General features: G+C 35.8%; 1 protein-coding gene across 2 annotated transcripts in view; it reads left to right on the top strand.

Annotated features, from left to right (window-relative positions):
* The first annotated feature begins 1,245 nt into the window (after window positions 1-1,245).
* Window positions 1,246-25,804, top strand: part of LOC128230366 (rab effector Noc2-like) — a 49,517-nt gene continuing 24,958 nt past the window's right edge. Inside the window, exons 1-2 of one of the 2 annotated variants that reach the window (XM_052942576.1) lie at window positions 1,246-1,343; window positions 21,846-21,952. In XM_052942576.1, the coding sequence (XP_052798536.1) occupies window positions 21,876-21,952 (77 nt within the window). In that variant the 5' untranslated portion in view covers window positions 1,246-1,343; window positions 21,846-21,875. Of the gene's footprint in view, window positions 1,344-21,546; window positions 21,599-21,845; window positions 21,953-25,804 lie in introns of those variants that run through there. The other variant, XM_052942577.1, reaches the window with a different exon arrangement.

Here is a 25,804-nt window from a genome sequence, read left to right as displayed (position 1 = left end):
TATATATGTCCATATATTTTATGTAATACACAACCTAATGTTTTAACAACTTGCATTTGTTTCTTATTTTGTCCATGACCATTTTAGGAAATCGACGTAGTTAAGAAATGACTTAAAATGCTTGATGAATACAGGGGCGTAGCTTGACGAAAGTATATGTGTAGGCCACTTTCTGAGGAGGGGGGGGGGGGTCACGAGGGCATGCATCCCCGTGATTTCGTTTAAGCTAGGTGGTCTTGGGTGTGTTTTAGCATATATTTCTTTGTTGTAAAAACATTAATGAGAGTAACGATATCAATATGTTTTACCGTAAATGAATGTTTTATGTAATGAACAGCATCAAAGTGCAGACTACTGGTATGCATATTTCGACAACTTATATACGTAACATTAATGTCGTATGAATGTGTATTTTAGTGAAAAGGAAAACGATAGATTTGAAATACCTGGTTTCCGATATATTAATTAAGTTTTATTGCAGATTTGGCATTATTATTATTATTATTTTCTGAAAATTGTGTAGGCCGCGGCCTACACGGCCTATAGGAAGCTACGCCCCTGGAATACCATCTCAACTTTTATCATACCGCTTAATTTTTATAACTGAAAAAGTATAGAATCATTCATCCCAAGCGTGCGTTAGGTCACAAATAAATCCTAACTTAAATCATTAAACCTTAAGTTTATTATTATTACATTTACAAAACCTGGGGTTTTATGCCCCAAAGGCTGGCATATAGTTTTTCGATCTTTGTTCGTCCATCCGTCCGTTCCCACGGTTGCCGTTTAATATCTGAAGAAAGCTCAAGCCCAGAGTTTTTAAACCTGTCGGCAGGCTGGTCATGACCAGCAGACAAAGCCTCTTCATTTTGTCAGATGGTCAAAGGACATTTTCGTTGTGACATTAAGATTACATTCAGCTGAAAACCGGTTTCCGATCAATATATGAAGAACCGAAAGGCCCAGTATCTTAGAGGGTTATGACCATATCATATGAACTATATTAATTTATAATTGAGGTCAGTGGGTCAAAGGTGAAAGTCGTTGTGTCTTCAGTTGAAAATCAGTTTACATTCAATACATGAAGAACTTTTTAGCTCAGGGACCTCAAACTTGTAGTGACTGATCATGACCAGCAGATGAACCATATTATTTTGAGGTTAGTGGATCAAATTTACTGTGTGCTTCCCGAAATATTTTCTTTCCTGTATTTGTTATTTAGGTTCCATTGGAAATGATGCCGCTGCGCGCGCACCTGTCAAACCAAAATATTGATCTGTCACAACATCACGAATTCGACGTGTTAAGCAGAATGTCATCTAAAAACGACAAATAAAACCAGTGTAAGCAGTACTATTTTATGTAGTTTTGTGTAACAATAGATCTATCTCTTCTTTAACTATTTTTTATAATAGTTGTTTTGCTGTTGTTTCATTTTTTCGGACTATATTTTTCGGATTGCTCATTTAACATTTGAACTGTTTTGTCAAATTGTTTCGATCATTTTTTTCAATATTGTAGTGTGTTTAAATTTATATATCAGTAAATATTGTTTGTGTTTTAGCCGTCAAAGTTCAACTTTCAAGTGTTATATGCTATAATAAAGGTAATTGATTCAGCTTTTCCAAAATTGCATATAGTTTGTTTATTTTTCTTTTGAGGTTGAAAAGAAAACAAAATATCAAATATGATTAACAAGATTTTGGTTGTGTCTGTAGTGACTTTCCTCTATTATGGATAAGTAACTAGGCTATTGTCTGAAATTGTTGGTTTTTGTCAATAATTTTGGTGGTGTGTAATTTTATACATACCCCCACTCAGGCCTTGCTCATTCAGCGAGTGCTCCAATAAGATTGTTAATCATTTAAGGATATTGGAGCATAGTGCATAGACAGAAAGGAACACTGGTAAGAACTACCCTTTAACATTCTGGCTCTCACATCAACCATTGCAATCGTATCCAAAACATGTATTGTCAAAATTGATGACTGTTTTCGTAAGTCTTGTCACTGTGCAGATTAAAACATATTGGCACAATTAATGTTGTCTATAATCAGCTTGATAATTTCTTAATGTGTATCATTTAGTGATGAAATGATTATCGAGTACAATTGATTAATCGTCCCTGAAAATGCTATGTCAGCGACAATCGATAGTGGTAGGCCAAAATCGATGTCGCTAATGTTACTTCCGATAACTACGATGTTTTGTTATGCGGTAAACATAGCGTAAATGGCAATTTTTCTTTCCGGTAAATTCTCGTTAAGTTCATTTTAACAAGGGAGGTCACTCTCTTCCACAAATTTGGGGAATGTAAACACTTTCGTTTTAAAAATGACAAACTTTCCCAAAATTACACATTGATTTTAATTGTTTATATATTTCATACAACCTCAATAATCTGTCTCTATGGTGTAGTGGGTCCGGTATTACCTGCAAACACCGGGGATCCCGGCTCGATGCATTCTGTTTTTGAAACCTTTTTTGGTATCCTTTGTTATTAACAAATTTACTTTTTGGTGAAAGTTTTATTAAATTAAGATATTTTAATGAACTCTTCAATATTACAGGTTGCAAATGTTAAGCTGGTTAACAAATATTTACTATGCTTTTACATGGATAAAGTGCTAAGATAACTTACTTGATGTGATGTGCATCATTTTGTTATTAAAGACAGAAAAAGGTAGCCACCATTATGGATATTAACTTACTTTTGTAAAACGCATGACTATAGCATCACACATACTAATTGTTAAACCATATCAATGAATGTGATGATACTATGTATAAAGAATGTATTTTTTACTGATATTATGAACTGTCGATTATCGATAGCAAATGGAGTCCCGCCATTTCAGAAAATTTGACGTAAATGACATCGACCAAGAGACAACAAATATTCCTGACTTATTCTATATTTATAATTAACCTTCACCTTTTGGCAACATTATGCCAGACTAATCATGATGATTAATACCACTCTCTTTTAATTACGAAATAAAGTGTGGCAAATCATAAAAAGTGTAAAAACATAAATACTAAAAGCTGGAATCCTTCAGCAAATGTTGATATTTGCTCAAATATCGTCTTTGAGGACCACAATTTTCATTAGCGTTTATAGCCTGATTGAAAATTAACTATAGCTGTGGTGTTTTGTGATTGGTTGATTGACATTATCACGTGATCCTTAACAGGTCAACATATCCACCACTTTTGTTAAAGTCCCAGTGGCTTAATAAGGACCAGCTGGTTGTTTTCTAACTTTTTCTTGACTTTACCAATATGGGTTTGAACCCCACTAAAACCAAAATATTTTTTTATGCTTTAACTGTATTTTTTCTGTGATTTTTTCAATATCATAGAAAAAATAATGATAAAATAAGTGTTTTCAGATGCATTATCAGAAAACCTAATTTTTGGTCCAAAAACATGAGCGAGTCACATTTAAAATTGAAGATTATTACGTGCAGGTTTTCATCAGGGGCGTGTTACCTATATAGTTAACAGCAGCGACAGTTGTCAATTTTTTGTGTCTGAGAATGATTGTGGGAACAAAATTTTAGAGGACGGTCGGTTTAAGAGAATGTAAATGTGTTTCTCCATTTCACTCTTTAAATAATTTATAATGTCTTGCTGGTGCTTTTAAGAACAAACATACAACTTAATGAACTAAACTTCTTTAATTTCTGAAATTCATGGAGTTACCTGCCCATACTCATATTTCGATAAGAAAGTAATTGCGAGGAACTGGAATATATTAGTAAAAGGACATGGAATGAAAGCAGTAGGCATTCATTCTTTCATATTCACTAATTGTATGCATAAATTGACATTTAAAAAGATCTAAGGCAGTACTACTAAACCTGTGCTGGAATGAACGTGTGAAATGGTATGTTTGTATTATGAGGGGTGTAGCAACAGGGTGGATCCTGTCAACATAACTGCAGCCTGTGCATAAGACATAGGGTAGGCATATTAAAGTATGCTGAAAAAAACAACAACAGTTTCTGTTAGCCTAATATAATCTCTTCATTAAATAAAATAATATTTATAATAGTAATTCCAATTGTATACAATATCATGAGTTTAAATGTTCAATGTTGATTAAATGTCTAATTCAATGCTTTTCATGTTTATTTTAGATTTTTCCTCTGTTAAATGTTTTGCATTAAGGCTTGACAATCAATTTATTTTGTTAGCTATCAGAGATCAGAGAGTGAATTGGCTTTGATTAATAGTATTGTGCATGAAATCAATGTAAAACATTCCGTCTTTTTTTTTTGAGAAGCAATATTTTCAGAATTCTATAATTTCATTTCCCAGAGGTTTTCAATTTCGGAGTATTATATTGATTATGGAATACTGAGTTCAAGTTCATGCTATAACAATTTCTGTGAATGTCATAGTTAATTATATATATATAATTTATATCAAATTTTGCTTTTTGGGGTGTAAAATATAAAAATCATTCAAGTGCACTTGAATCTTGGAATTACTGAATATTTGAAAGGTTTATGTTAGTCAATAATTACTTATGATTTTTTTAACGATATCTGCATGTATAATCTAGGTTTTTAAAGCTGCACTCTCACAGATATACCATTTTTACAACTTTTTTTAATTTTTTTCTTGGAAAGAGCAAATTTTTAGGTAAATATCTGCAAACCAATAATATAAGATTGCTGCCAAAAAATCAGATTACAGATTTTCATATTTTTGTTTAAAAATTAATGTTTTATGGCTTAAACCGTTACTAATGGTTTGAGAAAAATGCATAAAAAAATCAATTTTTGAACTTAAATGTAAAAATCTGCAATCTAATTTTTGTCAGCAGTCTTTTATAACTGCCTTCCATGGATTTTTCGCAAAAATTGGCTCGTTCCAAGACAAAAAAAAAGTTATCAAAACGTTCAATCTGTGAGAGGCAGCAGCTTTAATACAAGGTTAAGTATTACACTGAATACTATACACACGCCTTTTTGTGTAGTTCCCATGTGGTCGACTATCGGACCCAATTCCCCTAGCAAAATATATGATATTTCCTTATCTGCAAAAATTCCAATCAATTTTTTTTTTTTCATAAAAGTTTTTTGAACTGTAATGGTTCATTCAACATCCAAAGTACTGTGTGATGTAAAGTTTTATGGATTATTGAATTCAGAAATCATTGTTTTTCATCACATTCAAGGATCATTATGCAATATTAACTGTCATGATTTATTGCAATAGATATTTATAATCACACAGATTGATATTTCAGCCATTCTAGGTCTTTTGAACATGGAAAGGAACTAATATTTTAATAATTTCCTCATTTGCAGGAGACAGAAAAACTTGTTCATTAAACTGGAAATTGTTTCAATTTTTTATGCAAAGCGAATATTTTTTCTCTAAAATGGCATATTTGCGATGCAAATTTCCCAAAATGTCTAGGGACATTTTCCCAAAATGAGCTAAAAAAGCCTGATATAACTTAACTGTTTGCAAATGAACATAGCAAGCAGCCTCGTCAATCAAGTTAGAAAAAACATGATCATAATGTAGGGTTTAAGCCAGGATTTAAAAAGGGCAGGGTGTTGCAGCAAATGGAGAGGGTCACCTAAGGGTGGAAAGAGCACATTAAATCTGGCTGTAGCAAACATATTTTGATTTTGTTTTTACTTATTAGAGGACTGTATAAAATTTTGTATCGCTACATTGGAGAAACACTTTGTAAGTTTTAAATTTTAATGTTCCATTTGAATTTCAATTACAACACGAATTCCATTAACAGAGAGAATGAACAAGTTATCTAAAACGTTACATCTAAAAAACTGAGCCTCTAGGTGCCGTTTAGCCTTCTTTAAATACTATATACTGGCGCCGTTAAGAACGGCGGGAAATAGCACGACTTCCACAAATTTATCAGGGAATTAAAATAAAACGCAAAACGGCACTGTATGAATAATACATGATTAATTATTGCCTCAACGGCGATTTCAACGGCATCCTCAAATGTATGATCGCACATTTGCGACATTCCCGCCGCAAAAATACAATTACTCGAAAATCAATAACTTCACAATGAATGCATCATAAAAAGTAATTTCACAAAAGAATGTGTCAGTATCAAAGATCGATACGTATTTAGAATTTTACTTTAAATTCTAATCAAATCAAGTTTAACAGTTTATGCCACAGTTTATGCCATAAAATCATGATAATAATTTGCATAGTCTGTAAATTCACGGTGTACATATGCAAAAATATCAGGAAGATTAATGTTAACAGAATCCTCGTCAACGTTAAGCAGACTTATCGAAGAAGATCTATTTGTCCGTATGATTTGTCCATCGCGCACTCTATCTGTTCGTGACAGTGTTACGTTTATACACGACACCGTTATCGTGTCACTCTCCAATTCGTCCGCACTAGAGATATAAATGATATCGTCCATCGAGTTTTCGGACTCTTCATCAGAGATGGGTTCCTCGTCACACGCAGGCGATCTTGCCGAGATATGCGTTGGCGTGTCCGCAGTTACACGTGAAGGCGACGCCACGTTGAAGATCCTTTCTGATGATTCTGGTTGGGTGACGCCGTTGTTCGGCGAGCCTAAAGTATCACCGAGGTCTTGTGGTGTCCACGATCCCAAATCATTAGAAGGCGACCCCGATACACCAAATTCATGCGTTGGTGTGTTTGGTGTACGAACGCTGTCTGGTAGTGCTTCCGTTGTCGAGTAATCGCATAGAGGCGATTTCGATTCATTGTCGTCTGTTTGCGGCTCCGACATCGCATAATCACATACAGGCGGGTTCGTCGTAGACGCTTGTTCGGTTTCGGCGTTTCTTTGAGCGTTGGCGTCTAAACTGGCATACGGTTGTGTGTCGAATGTGGTACACACAGTGTCTGTTTTAACATCATTGGAAGGTACGTTATCAACCGTTATTTCGTTACTGATCGGGATAGCGGAAAATGTCCAATCTCCTATCATATCCCCAATATCAAAGGTTAAATCCGATTCATTGACATCGTTCGCAATGTACGAGTCTATAACTTGGAATAAAGCGTCCTCGTCTGACGAAATAGGTTCTGTAACAGGGTTATAGATGTTACTTGGCTGAACTTCCTCATTTGTATTGGTTTCAACGTCACTGACGTCCTGCAAATGCTCTGAATTGTCATCATTGACGGAGCGGTAAATTTCTTTTACACTCTTAACATCCTTAACGTGTATTTTCGCTGACTGGCGATCAAAATTATGGCACTTTCGTAAATGAGTTATCAAATACGACTTTCTTATAAATTTTGCCTTACACAATGGGATAATGCACTTGTAGTGTTTCAAATCAATATGTCTTTCCCGAACATGTCTTTTCAATCCTTTCAGAGTATTGTACTCTCTGTGACAATGTTCACAAACATGCATTTTAGTCCACGTATAAAATAATAACTTGTCTCTTCAAAATTCCGAACTGAAATAAAATGTTTATATGGTTGATTAGCGCACGAGGACTTCGAGCCTACATATACAAGAGCCGTCCCATGCATATTGTCGCCGTTACACGGGAAAATGTATATCACTACCATAATTTCCTCGAGGAGGTAAATATAGCGCCGCTTGAATACACCGATTTGAGATCACCATTGTTAATATTTATTTTAGAAACTTGCCGTTGCACGTGCAAATTTATTTGACGTTTCATTGGTTAATCTCGTGTTAAGGTATGCGCGGGAAATTCAAAATTACTTTAATTTGGTATAAGTCATTTGATAACACTGATCTGTAGTTAATTTTGGACTAACTGTCGTATTTTCTTAACAGCATCCGTAGCAGCAGTCCTGACAGGACGCTGTTTTGGTTCGTTGTCCTTATTTCTGTCCTCCTTTTCTTCAGCTATAGTTGTTTCTTCAGCGCTTTTATCTGAGCCTTCTAATGGATAGAGCAGGTTCATTGGGCGTCTAATAGTCCGCCCAGATGGCAGCATCACTGACGCCGATCGCACAAAAGCATCCGAACTTTCATGTAAGGCGGTTATTTTACCATATTTCCATTGCCCTCTTGGACAATTGTCCTTTACCAACACAATATCTCCCTTTCTTGGTTCATGTTTTGATGTGATGCGGCCAGACTTTATATACACTTGTGTCCTTTCTCGCAAGCTTTTAATGTAATCTTCTTTCCACATATTCCAAAACATATCGAGCAATTTTTGTCCTTTTTTCCAAATTGTCAGTAATTTGTCCGACGTACTTTCCATCGGTGAATACTCTTCAAATACGTCAATATCTGGAACACCAGTGCTTGGATTTAAACAGAGAAAATGTCCAGGTGTTATTGGTATGTTTGAATTAATATCCTCGCCGACGTACACTAGGGGTCTAGAATTAATAACTGCTTCGATTTCTTTAATGATCGTTTGCATTTGAATTATTGTTAAAACCCGTCTACCAAGAGATTTTCTTAAGCATCTTTTTACCAAACCTACTAATCTTTCGTAGAACCCTCCGGCCCACGGCGATAGTTCAACGATAAAATGCCAGTTAATATGTTTATTTGAAACATAATTCATGATGTCTTTATCGTTCGGTAATTTGCACCACACACGGTCAAGTACTGTATTCGCTGTTCGAAACTGCATGGCATTATCACTAATAACTTCTCTTGGGGTACCTCTTTGTGCAATGAATCTTCTCAAGCACATTAGAAATTCAGATGTTGAACAGTCACATACTAATTCTAGATGTATTGCACGAGTAACTAGGCACGTGAATAAGCACACCCACACTTTCTTATCACAAGCATTATCTTTAACCAATAACGGTCCTAAATAGTCCAGTCCAATTTTCGAAAATGGTTTTGATTCAGTTACTCTTTTTGTAGGATAAGCACTCATAGGGGGTAACTTATACGGACCACATTCAAACCATCGACAAACCCGGCACGACTGCAAAACTTGCTTTACTGCAGCGCGTCCATGCGGAATCCAAAATCGATTTCGAACAGCTGCAAGGGTTTGAGATACACCACTGTGAACATTCTCTTTGTGTATTTTGTCAATCACTAATTCTGTGAATCGATCTCCTTTAGGGAGAAGTATTGGAAGTCTCGCATTTTCACACAAGTTTACATTCATCAATCGACCTTTGCAGCGAAGCAGACCTTTCTCATCAATGAAAACACCAAGTTGACTTCTAAAGTTGTTGTGTGTATTAGCAGCAATAGCCTCAAATACATCTTTGTAATAGTTATGTTGAATGTGTGCTATCCAAAGATATTCAGCGTTATGTATTTCACTTGTAGCGAGATGTCCATTTACTTGCTTCCCTTTTAGACGATCGATGAATCGAAGTGCTAGTGCAGTGACCCTGAGAAGTCTTGTTATCGATGAAAACCTTAATAAATCAATCTTTAAGGGACCTTCAAAGGTGCTTGGCAATGAATTTGCATTATCCTTATGAATGTCATGTGTCATCATTATATTTTCAACAGAATCATGTTCACTGTGTTCTATTCCAAAATCAAGGTCAGGGTCGTATACAGGCCAATGTTCTTCGATAAGCCATCTTGGACCGAACCACCAGAGCGTTTCAGCTTGCAAATTTTCAACGGTAATACCTCGTGTAGCTATGTCTGCAGGATTTTCAGCAGTCGGCACATATCGGAACCGAACATCAGTGCTTTCTCTTATTTCCTTGACTCTATTCTTCACGAATACAGGTAGTTCCTTAGTACTCTTGAGCCAATACAAAACACACTTTGAATCTGTCCAAAGATACGTTTCATACACACTTATATGTAATTGTTCCTTTACAAATTTTAGACATCGGATCCCAATAAGGACTGCCATCAACTCAAGTTTTGGGATAGACATTTGTTTGATTGGAGCTAATCTTGTTTTAGCAAATGTCAATTGTGTAACGACCTTCGATTGATTGTTCTGATATAAGTAGATAACGATTGCATAAGCCTTTTCTGAAGCGTCACAAAAGCAAAGTAGCTTATGCACAACTGATGACGTTGACTGAAATCCAGCATATCTTGGAACGTGAATGTTCTGGATGTTGCTCAAGTTGTTTTCAATGTTATTCCAATTATCTAGGTCATTTAGTGCAAGAGAGTCATCCCAAAGCATTTGCTTCCGCCACATGTTTTGCATGAAGAGCTTTGCTGTAAGTACTACGGGACTTACTAAACCAAGCGGATCAAACACTGAAGCTAATTTTTGAAGAACGTTTCGTTTTGTCGTACACTGGTTTCTTTCAAATGACACTGGTCTCAATGATAATGTATCCGTATGAACATTCCAGACGTGGCCAAGGATGTTAACGTTTTCTGTCTTAGCCTTGTCTTCTGGGGCAAATATGTCGGTCACTTCCATTGAATTTGAAACCCATTCTCTCAAATTCATAGCACCGTCTTTAAATATTGACTTTGCTGTGGTATATACATATTTACCCTCCTCTGCGTTTTAAGTGCCGGTAATTAGGTTATCTACATAGATATCATGTTTAATTTTGTTACCAATACCACTGTGATATGAATCCAGGTGTGTTTCAATTGTTGCACCCAACAAGAAAGGACTTGATATCACCCCAAATGGAACACGTTTGAATCTGTATGTTTGAATATTATGTTGATCTGTCGAAGGGTTGGTGATATCTTTTAACCAAAAGAATCTCGTGACGTCACGCTGATCGTCTTGAAGACCAATCTGTAGAAAGGCTTTCTCAATATCTGATACAAGAGCTACTCGGTGTAATCGAAATCTCATCAGAATACCGCACATGTTATTTAACATAACTGGCCCTCTGTATAGGCATTCGTTTAAACTCTTATTGTCCTTTTTAGTCTTTGCAGACGCGTCATACACCACTCTGACCTTGGTTGTGGATTTTTGTGGAGTTATGACGGCATGATGTGGTATGTAATGTGTCCTGGAATTGGACTCGTCTGTATTCACCCTTTCAATTATTCCATTATTTAGCTGGTCCTTGATAACACCGTCATACTTCTGTAGTAACTGTGGGTTGCTCTTTAACCTTTTGACAGTCGATTTCAGTCGACCTATTGCTAATTCTTTGTTTGTTGGTAACTCGTAATCGTCTTCCTTCCATGGCCAACAAACGTGGTATCTATTGTCTTCAAATTGGACTGTTTCTTTAAATTTATCTAAAGCTATCATATTATCATTCCGAGTGTCCTTGTCAATTATTCCAATGGATTCGACATTCCAGAAGTCTTCGAGGTCGGGTTTTTGAACAGGTGTATCAACTGAGAACATACTTTGATAAGTTATACTCGAACCTTGATTGAATATCAACATACTGTGTTCTTCCATTTCGTCCACATCATCTGAACGTCCACTCAAAATCCAACCGAGTTTAGAGGACAGTAAGTAAAGACCAGGTTGAACACTTAACTTTTCATTTTGAATAAAATCGAGATAGTAGTCGTTTCCAATTAAAACGTCAATTGGCGATGATTCATATCTTGTAGGTAATTCGTCTGCTAATTCATCAATTGCGACTCGTTCACGCACAATTTCCAGGGTATTGCTCTTAATTGGTTTTCTATGGAGTGCACCACTGATAAATGGTACAATATTTACAGTTATTGGTAGTTCAGAGGAACACTTTAATTTTACACCCACTTGAGTGTTTTTAGTTTTCACGTTCTTCACTCGTTCACTTCCAAACGTCACAATTTGAATTGTTTCTTCACCACACGAGTTCAAATGAAGAGTTTTTGCTAATGACTCTGTAATGTAGCTTCTATGTGACCCTGAATCAAATAACAATCGAACACGAACCGCTTCGTTTGATTCGAGGTTGATAATTTCTGTTGAAGCAGTTTGCATCAAAACACATTCATGAGTACACAACAAACTCGGTTCCTTTTCATTGCTTTCTGTATTTTCTGCCGCTGATTCTGGAATTTCATTCACAACCGTGGCAATGTCCTTTTTGTACGGATTAACCTTTTCGGACATAGGCTTCTATGGTGAAGATTCATTTCACCACAATATACACAAAGTCGTTTACTACGACATTCTTGTATTGTATGTCCATCTTTTAGGCATTTAAAACAACTGCCTTTAATTCGATATTTTCGTTCGTTTATCGTGCTGAAGTTAGTACACTCGTCACTCCAATGAGTTCCGGAACAGTACCGACATTTTCTGGCAATTTGCTCAGGTCTTCCTTTTGTTTTAGTACCATTTGAGCCTGCCGTCAATACTTGTGTAGACAAGTGCGTCCTTTTGTTAACTTGTTTGTTTTTAGACATTTGTAATTTCATCTGATCATGTTGGTCCTTTTCCTCTGTAAGCCTTGCAATTTTTGTTGCTCTCTCACGTGCTGTAACGTAAGTTTCTATTCGTTCTTTGAGAGAACCAATAGTCCACTTTTGCACACCATTTTGTAGTTCTATTTGTAGAAGAACATCTTCAGGTAATTTTGATTTCACAATTGATACAAAGACATCCTGGTTTATGTTTTGGTTCAACATCTCAAGACAACGAAGATGACGCTCAATATTGTCCAGAAACTCTCTTAAGCTACTGACCTTGTTCGTTGCAGGTGACAAGTTCACAAGTTTATGGTAGTGCTGATCAACGATTTCTTGAGGGTTTCCAAATCTTTTTCTTAAAATATCAACTGCGATGTTGTAGTTAGCACTAGATAAGGCTAATCCAGCAACTGCACTCTTGGCTGCACCAATTAACTTAGACTTGAGATAATTGAACTTCTCTACATTCGAAAGCATCATATTTGCATGTACTGATGTCTGAAATGAGTCCCAAAATTCAGTCCAGCGTGTTTTATCACCATTAAAAGATGGTAGATCTATTCGTGGCAACTTGACCGATGTAGATAATTCCTTTTTACCTTTTTTGTTTGCTTCACTTTGCTGCATTTGCAACGACACTAATTGTTCAACAACGTTTTGTAGATGACTTGTTTCTGACGCCTCATGTGAAGCTTCCACTTTTATTTTAAGACTTTTTTGACACAACAATTTTTCTTTGTGTTGTTTTAAATCCAGACAGATGTCAGCGGCTTTTTCACACACGCTGCAATCTTCATTGATAATTTCTTCGATCGATTCTTCATCTGCCTCCGTCATACATGACACTAGTTTTTCACTTGGCGCTTCTACCTTTTCACCATAGAGCTTCAGTTTTTCTATACACTTTGAAGTCGAGAAAACTTTGTCTTCAATGGTTTCTTCATCATCTTCAATTTGTTCTTGATGCAGAATTTGAAGTGCGGTTTCCAGTTCCTTCTCCAAAATGTTCCGGAATCTTGTCCTAACACCTTTTACGTAGGATAGATTCGCCATCTTTTTCCTGGATTTCTTTTATTTCCAAGAAGAAACACTTTAAATCCGAATCAGTTAATCCGAATTTATTTTTATATTGAATCCATATTCCAAGTTCTTGTTCGTATTCGTATCCGGTTCGCGGGACCAAACATTGTAGCAAACATATTTTGATTTTGTTTTTACTTATTAGAGGACTGTATAAAATTTTGTATCGCTACATTGGAGAAACACTTTGTAAGTTTTAAATTTTAATGTTCCATTTGAATTTCAATTACAACACATATTCATGAATTCCATTAACAGAGAGAATGAACAAGTTATCTAAAACGTTACATCTAAAAAACTGAGCCTCTAGGTGCCGTTTAGCCTTCTTTAAATACTATATACTGGCGCCGTTAAGAACGGCGGGAAATAGCACGACTTCCACAAATTTATCAGGGAATTAAAATAAAACGCAAAACGGCACTGTATGAATAATACATGATTAATTATTGCCTCAACGGCGATTTCAACGGCATCCTCAAATGTATGATCGCACATTTGCGACACTGGCTATGATGAACTGAACATTATTAATTTGGCAGTAAAAATTATAAATTGTAATTAATTGAAGTAATATTAGGTTCCAACTGCTTGATATGTTAAGGGTGTATGTATTTATAATATAATACTGATAATAAGTTTTAGACGATACAAAAGAAATATATGACAGTCTTGAGCATTTAATTCTATGAAGGCAGACTTAGGCTGTCCATTCTGGTCTCCATAAGGGATGCAGCACACTTTCATAACCCTTTTGCTAAAAAAACAGCGAATAGTAAAATAAGGCAGCAGGGTGCCAGAAAACGGCAGCATGGTGCCGGAAAAAGGGCAGCAGGGTGCCCCCCCCCTGCTATAAAGGCCTACTTGGAGCACTGTTATCCCTTAATAATACCTTTTTGCAACGAAGAGTCAATCAATGTGTACAGCCACAAAAGCGATTTAATATAGAGCTTTCGCCGCTTCAAAGAGGGTAATTTATGGCTTCAATTAAATGGGCCATTTGATGTAAAACAAATGAAGCATACATGTATGAATCCTTTGTGGGCATATGGGCCACCCCTTAAAAGTTTGCTCCATGTTAGTAAATACTAATGTATTTTAGCTTGATTTGACGACAGCTGGTAGCTTATAGACTTACTCTCCAGTCTGGTTCCTGGGCAGAAACCAGTACTGTGTCCTTTTTGAGAGGCCATGTGAAAGTACTTGCAGTTGGCAGATTTCACGTTTTGGTGACCAAAAAGTTCCCGGCGAATATTGATTTTTAAAATTTATTGCAGATTTGTGATTTCAACATAATCTTTTACAGCTATTTCTTAACTATCATATTTTAGAACATTTGCAATGATTTATTCATGCATTTTTATAAAAATAAGAATTTTGTATCACCATACCATTTGTGCTAGTGTTACAATATTGCCAGAAAAACTTGTTTTTTTTTAATATTTTGATCCAAAGAAGTATTTTGTCTTGCACTAAATGTTACATTTATCTATAAAACAGATTGTACAGACAAAATATAAAGATTGTTTTGTTTTTCTCAAATAAATTTATTGAAACAAACCCAAATTGGACAACAAGACAGAAAATATTTTCTGCAAACATAGGTTTTCTTTTTATATCAGATCAGATAAGCTATAAACATAAATGTTTTGTTGTGGTGATATAAATGTCTCTAGTATGGTGCAATTATCATTACCTTTGATATTAAACATATATATTATAAATTGCTAATTGCGAGTATGTGCTAGTGTTACCACAAGACAGAATGAGTAACATTAGCAGTATGTCACATTAGCAGTTGGACAGAATGTTTCACAACAGAATAAAATACAGAACTACCACAGACTCTTTGAGCTTGATACAGTATAAAACAAACTTTATAAATGATTGATAAACACAGTTAATTGATAATCACATAAAAATCATAATAATCATACAAGATTGACGAAAATGCAGTGTGACAGACGTACACATTTTATGAGCTTCTACAGTTGAAAATAGTTTCTTTGACTCTTCATTTAGTTTAAATGTTGTTATAATGTTTTACTCATTTGAGATTTTAATAACCTGTTGTTACAATATAATTCCATTGCTTCTCATATAGTTATGTCTCCCCCTCTCTGGGGGAGACATATTGTTTTTGCCCTGTCCGTCAGTCCGGTAGTCCGTCAGTCCGTCCGTACGTCACACTTCGTTTCCGATCGATAACTGGAAAACCGCATGACCTAGGATCACCAAACTTGGTAGGGAGGTTGGTCGTGAGGTGTAGAGGATCCCTATTGTTTTTGGGGTCACTAGGTCAAAGGTCAAGGTCGCGGCGACCCCCAATATAAAAAACATTTCTGCTCAAAATCTTGAGAACGGTTTGACCTAGGTTCACCAAACTTGGTAGGGAGGTTGGTCATGAGGTGTAGAAGATCCCTATTGTTTTTGGGGTCACTAGGTCAAAGGTCAAGGTCGCGGCGACCCCCAATGTAAAAAACATTTCCGCTCAATATCTTGAGAATGGTTTGACCTAGGTTCACCAAACTTGGTAGGGAGGTTGATCATGAGGTTTAGAAAACTCCTATATTTTGGGGGGTCACAAGGTCAAAGGTCAACGTCGCTGTGACCTCTAATGTAAAAAAATATTTCTGTGCAATATCAGGAGAATGCTTTGATCTAGGTTCACCAAACTTTGAAGTGAGGTTGGTCATGATGTCTAGATGTTCCCAATTGTTTTGGGGGTAACAAGGTCAATAGTCAAGGTCGTGGTGACCTTCCATGTAAAAATCATTTGCGTGTAATATCTTTATGTCTCCCCCATTCATGGGGAGACATATTGTTTTTGCCCTGTCCGTCAGTCAGTCCATCAGTCTGTCAGTCAGTCAGTCAGTATGTCACACTTCGTTTCCGCCCAATAACTATAGAACTCTTAGACCCAGGAACTTCATACTTGGTATGCTAGTTGGTCATGACTAGTAGATGACCCCTATTGAATTTGGGGTCACTAGGTCAAAGATCAGGGTCAACGTGACCTTGAGGTGAAGAAACGGTTTCCACTCAATAACTAAAGATCCTTTGGGTCCAGGAACTTCATACTTGGTATGCTAGTTGTTCATGACTATTAGATGACTCTTATTGATTTTGAGATCAAAAGGTCAAAGGTCAAGGTTACCTTCAGGTAAAAAATGTTATGTTGGCAGTGACCTTAAGCTTAAAAATGGTTTCTGCTCAATAACTAAAGAAAGCTTGTACCCAGGAACTTCATAGTTGTTCATGACTAGTAGATGACTCCTATTGATTTTGAGATCAGTAGGTCAATGGTCAAGGTCACCGTGACCTTGAGGTGAAGAAACTGTTTCCGCTCAATAACTAGAGAACGCTTGCAACCAGGAATTTCATACTTGGTATGCTAGTTGGTCATGACTAGAACTTGACCCATATTGATTTTGAGATCATTAGGTCAAAGGTCAAGGTTGCCATGACCTTGAAGTGAAGAAAAAGTTTCCGCTCAATAACTAAAGATCCTTTGGTTTCAGGAACTTCATACTTGGTAAGCTAGTTGTTCATGACTAGAAGATGACCCCTATTGATTTTCAGATCAAAAGGTCAAAGGTCAAGGTTACCTTCAGGTAAAAAATGATACGTTGGCGGTGACCTTAAGCTTAAAAATGGTTTCTGCTCAATAACTTAAGAACGCTTGTACCCAGGAACTTCATTCTTGGTACGCTAGTCGGTCATGACTAGTAGATGACCCCTATTGATTTTGAGATCAGTAGGTCAAAGGTCAAGGTTGCCATGACCTTGAGTTGAAGAAATGGTTACCGCTCAGTAACTAAAGAACACTTGCACCCAAGAACTTAATACTTGGTATGCAAGTTGGTTATGTAGATGATCCCTATTGATGTTGTGATCAGTAGGTAAAAGGTCATGGTCACGATGACTGTGAGCTGAAAAATGGTTTCCGATCAATAATTGAATAACGCTTGCGCCCAGGAACTTCATACAATGCAAACTTCGTTTACATTTTCCATGATTAATCAACAACACTTTCTTCTCTTCACTATTTAATATAATCGAATAAACCAAACTTCACTGTTGGTTTGTCTCCAGTCCAAAGTTACAAATTTCATGTCCATCATTTATTTTTTCTCAGCTACGACCACACAATAGGGGAGACAAACGCTTTTTCAAAAAAGCAATCTCTAGTTCCTACTAGTTTTGTTCATGTTGATTTATAAATACACTGTTGACCTAAGTTTATATGGTGTCAGACTGAATGACGAATCCTGAAAACACTGTTCCCGCAGCAGTTTGATTAAACAATCTCGTAAAAAAATATACCAATCTGGATAGAATAACTTCCAATACGAAAAACCAACAATAGAACTAAAGATCAGACTGTTGTGTGTCTTAAAGGCCTAGTTTAAGCCTTTTAAAAGTGACCCTCCCCCTTTTAAGGCCTAATTTAAGGAATATTTGGCATGATAATCCCCTGCTGTGCATCTCCTTCTAATCACACTGGTTTGACAGTAGGGGCCAATTTCCTGTCTTTACCAGTGTGGTTTATCGGCTCAGGGCCATTAAGGGTCCATTTCTATCTTAAAATATCCCATACTGCACAGCAGGATACTCAGATCGGAGATCTGATAAGACAATTAGGCAATTATGCACCTATCAATTGTAACCACGGCCCCCCAGGTCCGGGGGTATACTGGGGATAGCCGGGGAAAAGGGCCGTGTTTTTACTTTCCAGGTGGCCCTGCATGGCCGTGTGAGTGCGATGGTTTTGTCTTAATGCCAAATTTAGCGGAGATATTGACTTATATAGAGTCTCTGGGGTGCGGGGGGCATTTGGCCGGGGTTTTACCATCAGTATGTCCCCGCAGGGCGGGAATTTTACCCGGGGTTTGCTGGACCGAAAGTCAAAGTCCCCGCTATTCCCTGGACCTGGGGGGGGGGGGCGTGGTTACAATTGATTGGTGCATTAGATTAAGATCCATTTACAGAGATTGTGTACAAATACACAGTGCCATAAGAGATTGATCAGAAAGCTTTACCCCGAACTGTATATGCCTACACAGTGACATGGACACTGATCAAAAGATCTTGTCATAAAAAAGGCAAACAAACATCCAGAACTTTAAAACCTGTAACAAGAACCACCCCACCTGCAGTAACCTTGCATAGAATCAAACCCGACACAGCGAAAGACAATTCTTATAAAATAATGTTTAATGTAAGTAAATTGCAGCAGTCAAACAATTCAGACGATGTACACATCATCTTCTTGTCTTCAAGGGTATGGTTCTGAAAAAGAAATTAAATTATTACATACTTTCTGTTGAGATATGAGAGTGTTCTATAAGTTATATATGTCTGCCTCTAACACAAAAAGTCGTGGGTTTGGTTTGATCCCCACCAGGGGTACTTTCTCATTGCCTCACAAAACTAACACAATACGTAATGTTTTCTACAAAGGGAGCAGATTTGAGAGATTTAATTCACAGAGCTGTCTTCACAATCTTACAAACTAAAAACAAAACACTCAAACGTAAATGCCATAAATTCAAACATTTTAAATTTTTAGCAACAGATCATTTTAGATACTACTTTTACTAACACTTCTTATTGTTTCACTACATTCAAAAAACAGTTTTTTTGAAATACTACAAGAATACAACGTCAATTTATTATCTGTAAATCTATTCATCAGACTCCTTCCACATGGAACAACATTTAGTTCGTCAACTTGCACCACAATACCAATGGTCAGAATGCACCAGTCAATTGTAACCACACACCCTAGGTCCAGGGGTGGGGTTCAGGGAAAATAGAAAAGGTCTTATCAGATCTCCAGGGATGGGGTTCAGGGAAAATAGAAAAGGTCTTATCAGATCTCCAATCTGATAAGACCTGCTGTGCAGTTTTCAATGTTTTATTATGAAAATGGACCTAAACTAGGCCTTTAACTAAATTATCATATTTTTTATTGTATATATATATGGCATAACACTGGCATTCAGTTAATTTAATCTGGGACAGTTTGAAATTGAATAAAAAACAGTCACTAGATTGAACAGTTTTAGAAGCACAAAAACAATGTTCTTCAACTTTTATATACTCTGGGGGGGGGGGGGGGGTGTTCAAACAGGAATCCAAAAGTAACACCAGGGGAGATTTCTTATTGTCATGCAATAGCACACATTGTTCTGTCCAAAATGTAACACTAGCATTCAGGTGACTAAAATAAGGTAAAGATACAATATATAAGACAAGATTGTGTCAAAAATATGATTTGTCAAATAAGAAACACAATGAATCACAAAATGAGCATACAAATATTGACTTTCATCTCAAGCATTCTCTCTTGGTGATGTCAAACTCTGCTTCTGTCCTATGTAACATTAGGGGAAAAGTCCTTTTGTCACATTAGCAAACATATTTCTGTCCCAATTATAACATAAGCATTCAGTTTACTTAATCAAATTCAGATTAAGTATTAAACAGTTAAGCTTGTATCAAAAGCATACAATGGATCACAAAAAACAAAACATAAATATGTGTTTTATAAAAAAAAGAAGGTTTCTGTCCAATGTCACATTTGCAGTTATGTCCATTTGTCACGTTATCATCTATATTTCTGTCCATTTTATAACGTTTGCATTCTTAATTCTGTCCAATAAATAACGATATCAAACACAAAAGCGGTTTGAATTCAATATAAACTACGTACCTAATGAATGAATACTTACAAACAATAGTTTACAGACGACATTGTTATGTTCGAATAATTGACTCTATGAAAGTCATCAAATTTCAATGATTTTCTCGCTTTATTAAGCGCTTGTCTAAATGCTAGCGTGACATAATGTTAACGTTACATCGAAGGACAGTTTTTATCAACAGTATTCACCACTATTTTTATCATTTCAATGTCAACTGTGAACCAGTCCAATATGAAAGTAATCGCTACCCGGATGTTAACCCTCAGTCGGTGTAAATTATTCACGAATAGAAAAGGTGCTATCGTCACGCTAAAATGGGACAGAATCGATTTTGCGTAACATTAACACAATTTTAGACCTAAAAAACTTTATGATCGGGAATGACCAATTTCTTGTTACATGCAATACTGTTTTTATCCAACACGTAGTCTTTGTTTTCAGTGATTTAATAAAGGTGTGTTTAGGCTTAAAACAGTTAGCAGTGGATCATGTCTGCTAATGTTACACAACAATTGGAGGACAGATTACCGTAACGTTATCACCATGCGCAATTACCAAAAATTTAAGTATATTACGAACGAAATGCAATCATTTTAGATATATTATTGTTTTAATTAACATTTCTTGCAAACATTATTCAACAGACAAGAAAAAAATACTTACCAGATGTTACTGAAAAGCATCCTCAAAAAAGTGGTATATTGGTACCGGGAAGATTTTCTGTCTTTTTTGTCCTAAATATTTTCACATTTTTTTACCTTATTTAACACAATATTTTCATTTTTTTAATACAAATCACTTCTATAAGGTGTTCTTATTGGGTTGGGAAAGGCAATTGCTGTATATATGACGTTGACATGCAATAACAATAAATGAAAGCAAATGGGCCAAATATTTGCCTTTATTGTGAAATCTGCCAGTTGGTATCAAACCCATAAGCTGTTTGGGTGAGAGGCGGACACCTATACCACTAGACCACTCTCATCCCCTTAGTTCCACGTTTATAAGTAAAAGAATTTGCTCAATCATTGAAGGTGGCAGTCAACTTTTTTTGAAGTGTAACACTTGATTCCAATTCATTTGTGCGGAGCATTTAAGCCACGAACATTGAATGCAGGAAAACACCAAAACCTTCAAATGCTTATAATTATATAAAATGCACTTTTTTTAATTTTTTAATTTTAATTCAAATGTATTACAGAAGTCAATTTTATTTTGTTGGTCGTGTAAAAATACAGAAGGCAATAAAATTTTAATTTAAAATTTCTCGGAAACCCCCTTCACAATTCGATCATTTGTAACAAATATAACCTCAGGTTACTGTCTGCTTTGTTATTGACCGGCATTTTTTCTCACACAATAGAGGTGTAGCTGATTATTGGCTCCCTTTATTCAATTTAATGTTCACAGTTCCAAGGGAAGCCTTTAGCACTCCGGAGTAGATACGGTGCTAACAGTGGAGCAACATCTATTTAGATATTGCCTAGCATTTGAGTGGAACTGCTTAAGCTTTCAGACAGATACGTCAGTTTCCCTGGTAATATAATAGCAACTTCAAGTCTGAATTACTGGCTTTAGCAGTATTCATAATTTCTGAATGGAGATTATTTCCTTAAAAGACTGAGCAGTTCCTGATTGAATAAATTCATCTAAAATATATTGCGAAGCTTGAATCTTTAATGCATTGCATAGTTCAGCTCAGCATAGCAGATATTGCGGAATTTTAATATAATAAATTCTATTGAATGACAAGAACAATAACATGCTTTATTATGGTATTTCAGTGTCCCGCTGTAAATTGTTTTGAGTGACATATGGGGGAAATATCTACAGAGAACGGAATGGATCGCTGGACCTGTCCGAACGATCGGCAATTGGCGCTTAGAGCTAAGTGAGTAATTATGTCTTTTTGTTTTCGTTATTTGGTGTTCGCTATACGGTACTGACTGTACAATTCTGTGTTAAAAAAAAACAGTTCTTAATTTACGCAATCTGTTGACTCAAAAATAGTTTGTGTTATTTAATGATTTGTATAGATGTTTTTTATGCAATGAGTAATTGTAACTTTAAATACGCTATGTGTGTACATTGTGACAACATTATTAATCTTGTTGGGTGTCTGTGTTTTTTTTCTGCTGAAATTTCTTTTTTATAAACTATTCTCGAAATTTAAATATTTTTATTTTGTAAATGTATATAATAGATATCAGGTTTATTTCTAAGCCTATACTATATAATATATATTTTACACCTGTTATGGCAGATTTATTTCTAAGTCTATACCATATGATATCACATATTTTACACCTGATGTTTCTCGTTTCAAATGTAATACAACCATTACTTTTTTTCTTATATGTATAACGCTAGCTTGGTGACAGATATGGCATATGATTAAAAGGATCTTACATTCAATACAAAATTTTATAAAACTTGTTATGATAAAGCCTCATTATGATAACCCTATTCCGTAGACTTGCTTTATACCTTTTCCATAAGTTTTGCAAACCATTTTTTTTAGTATATTGTCTTGTTTTTGTTTTGTTTCTTAATAAACAAAGTTCTGTTTTATGCGGACTGATGATACTGGGGACATATAATTCTTGTTCAAATAGTGTGATGCAGAAGCATTTTTTGATTTGAACAAAAATTGTTATAATGCTGTAGTACCAAACGTAAGACCTCACTTAAAAAAGAGATTGTTTGGCATTATACCCCACCCACAGTTTGAGTGGGTTGGTAGGTTGGTCGAGGGTAGTTGGGTGGGCCTGGGGTCAGAAGGTTGATAGGTATTAGGTAGGTAGGTAGGTTCGTTGGGTTTAGGGATGGGTAGACATAGCAGCAGGGTGTTTTTGTGTTGTTGATTTTAACTAAGCTCAAAATATTTACACCTCAATTTCCATAATTTAAAAAAAACTGACTTTCAGAGAATGCGAATATTTTCTGATGAACGCAACATCTTGGGATATGTTTTGTATGCAATTCATCGCAAGTTAATATACATGTAAATTGAAATGTGTTTATCTTGTTATTGTTTTTATTGTGCCAGGAGGCCACGAAAACTTTAATCAACAATTTATGATATGTAAAATGTATTGTTGTCATTAGCATTTTAAATTATTACGAAATTTGGCGGAAAAGTGATTTGAAATGATTATTTTTTCCTCATGCTATTGTGATGTTATATGACAAACTGTTTATGGCTACAGTTGGTTCATTCTACTTGAAAAATGGATGGAAAAAGTTACTGTATGATTATGTTAAATAAAATAAGTTTCGAAGAGTTCTTGAAACAAATAATGAACTAATGGTGTAAATATAAGTAAAGAATTGCTTGTTTGATGTCATAATCGTGGATATGAACGCAGTTGGGCTGGTAAAGTATGCATGGAGTTTTCTGACTCCACACACTTGAATCAGCCAAACTGCATTCATACCCTGATAATGACATCAATCCCGCAATTCATTTCTTAAACAAACTTTTAATTAATTGAAGGCTAGTTCTATCATTTTCCAATCAATAGATACAGGCCACCATAATATTCATATGTTGTTTACATTGCTGAAGTTGTATCGGATTGCATTGTTTTGCTCTATTGTGAGAGACAGTAGTTGTTCTGCATGATGTATGCGATAGGAACAACAATGAGAGCGTAAGTGGACAGAAATCATCCATACAACAATTATGGAAACAGAAAATTGCTCTCTTCTGAAGGGGTAATGTTTGGTAGAAGATGGATTTATTATGTCCTCATGAAAGCTAAGGAGGCACTTGCTTTTCTTTATCTTTTTCTTAATGTTACAGGGGGTGTAACCTTTTTACTTGCGCCTTTCCCTCAGAACCGAAATTTTGGGCGTATTTCATCAATTCTTTTCTCCTATTGTGAAATCAAATGTTGACTTGGATGATTTGGGGGGGGGGGATCCACTTGTGCTATGATGGATAAATGATGTGTTTTATTTTGAACCATTTCCTTTCTTCATTAATTTCCATTTTATTCTCCTCCAGTAAATGCACTTCTGATGGGAACCATGCATATAATGATATTTGATTGGAATGTCTTAGTTGCAAAATGTGACCATTAATTTTTGCATTTAAGGCTGAATCTGATATTGGATTTGATTGTCTAGACGCACGAGGGACTCCGTCGGCCGTTTCTGGGTGCTTATCTTTATTTGTTCAATATATTCATTGTTCTGTGAAGTGCCATTTGATTTCCATGCCTGAATCTTGTCTCTGTCGTAATGAAAAAATTACGATCTCGATCCCACTCTGAGACCCTTCATGTTGGTCTTTCTCAAAATTACTCTGGCAAAGTAATGCTTGGGCTGAATGCAGTGGGTTTTTTTTTGGCCCTTTTTGTGGCCAAAATTCGGCCCCATTCCCCTCCTGAAATAGCGTTTAATTTTCCCCTACCCAAGTAAAAAAATCGCCCCTTTTTATGTCCCCCTTTGAAAAAGGTGGTATATTGCTTAACACATGTTTGTTGGTCGGTTCATTGGTCCGTCTGTAGACCAAAGCTTGTCCGAGTGATAACTGGACAATTCCAGGACCTATACTTTCATCAAACTTTACATGAATTCTGAGCCTGACCAGTAGATGACCCCTATTCATTTAAGGGGTCATCGGGTCAAAGGTCAAGGTAACAATGAACTTGAATGCTAAAAGGTTGTCTGAGTGATAACTCGACAATGCCTGCACCCTTGGCTCTCAAACTGGACTTGGAAGTAGGGCCTTATAACCAGTTGGTTTTGTCAAAAAACAATTGTACTATCAATTACTTGATTGGAAACTTGAACCGATTCCCAACACTACTGCTTAGCTCATGCAGTTTTCCAGAAAACTGTTGGACATCAGATTTTCCTTTAAATTGATAATAAAAGCGTTTGGTTTTGTCCTTTTCATGCTGCGAAGCAATTTGTTATTTTAGATGACAATTTTGAAATTGTTTTGTGGTAAAACATTGCTCTCTATGGAAAATTGGTGTAAGAATAATTACAAATGCTGATTTTCTTCCCTCAGCTGATGCTATATGAGTCGCATCACGAGATTTTGGGCTTTCAGGCACATAATTGCTATTATTTTTTATTGGATATTTCAATTAAGTGGCATTACAGGGAGTTATACTGAAAAAATGCAGGAGATTAGTTTGTTTGTAATAATTATGTCTGAAGGCCCAAAATCGGGCGATGCAGCTTATAAAATTTATATGTTGTGTTTGACAAATAAATTGTATAATAATATAAGAATAGAATATTTATAATAGCATTTATAGATGACAAAAATGGTATCTGACATTGGTGTCAATTACTTATTCGTTAGTTGCTTGTTAAATCTCATGTTTATTTGGGTGCAAAATATGATTTTTGTGAAATTACAATGATTTAAACCTACCTGTTTCTTCTGCCATTTAGCATCTGTTTTTGAATTATTATTTTATGTAGAAAAATAATGAGGTCATTGACATTGGAAAAGTAAATTTATAGTTTGTGACGTTTAGAAGCTTAACTCGCAGCTTCAAGGCATTCACAACACCAGATGATGCCATTGCAATAAAGAAGTTTGTTTTTCATAACTTACATAAAATTAATATTGATGTGTGGAACACATTGAATCTTACTTACTGATGTATCACATCGCTTACAACATAAAAATCATTAGCAGTTTTTGCCTAATTTTCCAAATCTAAATTTACTGCGTTTGTGTACCACATAATTTCCATGGCGTCACATTAAGTCTCTT

This window comes from Mya arenaria, chromosome 4, assembly GCF_026914265.1.
Source record: "Mya arenaria isolate MELC-2E11 chromosome 4, ASM2691426v1".
NCBI lineage: Eukaryota > Metazoa > Mollusca > Bivalvia > Myida > Myidae > Mya > Mya arenaria.
Note: the sequence above shows the minus strand (reverse complement) of the source record. Positions and strands in the feature narration are given on the sequence as shown.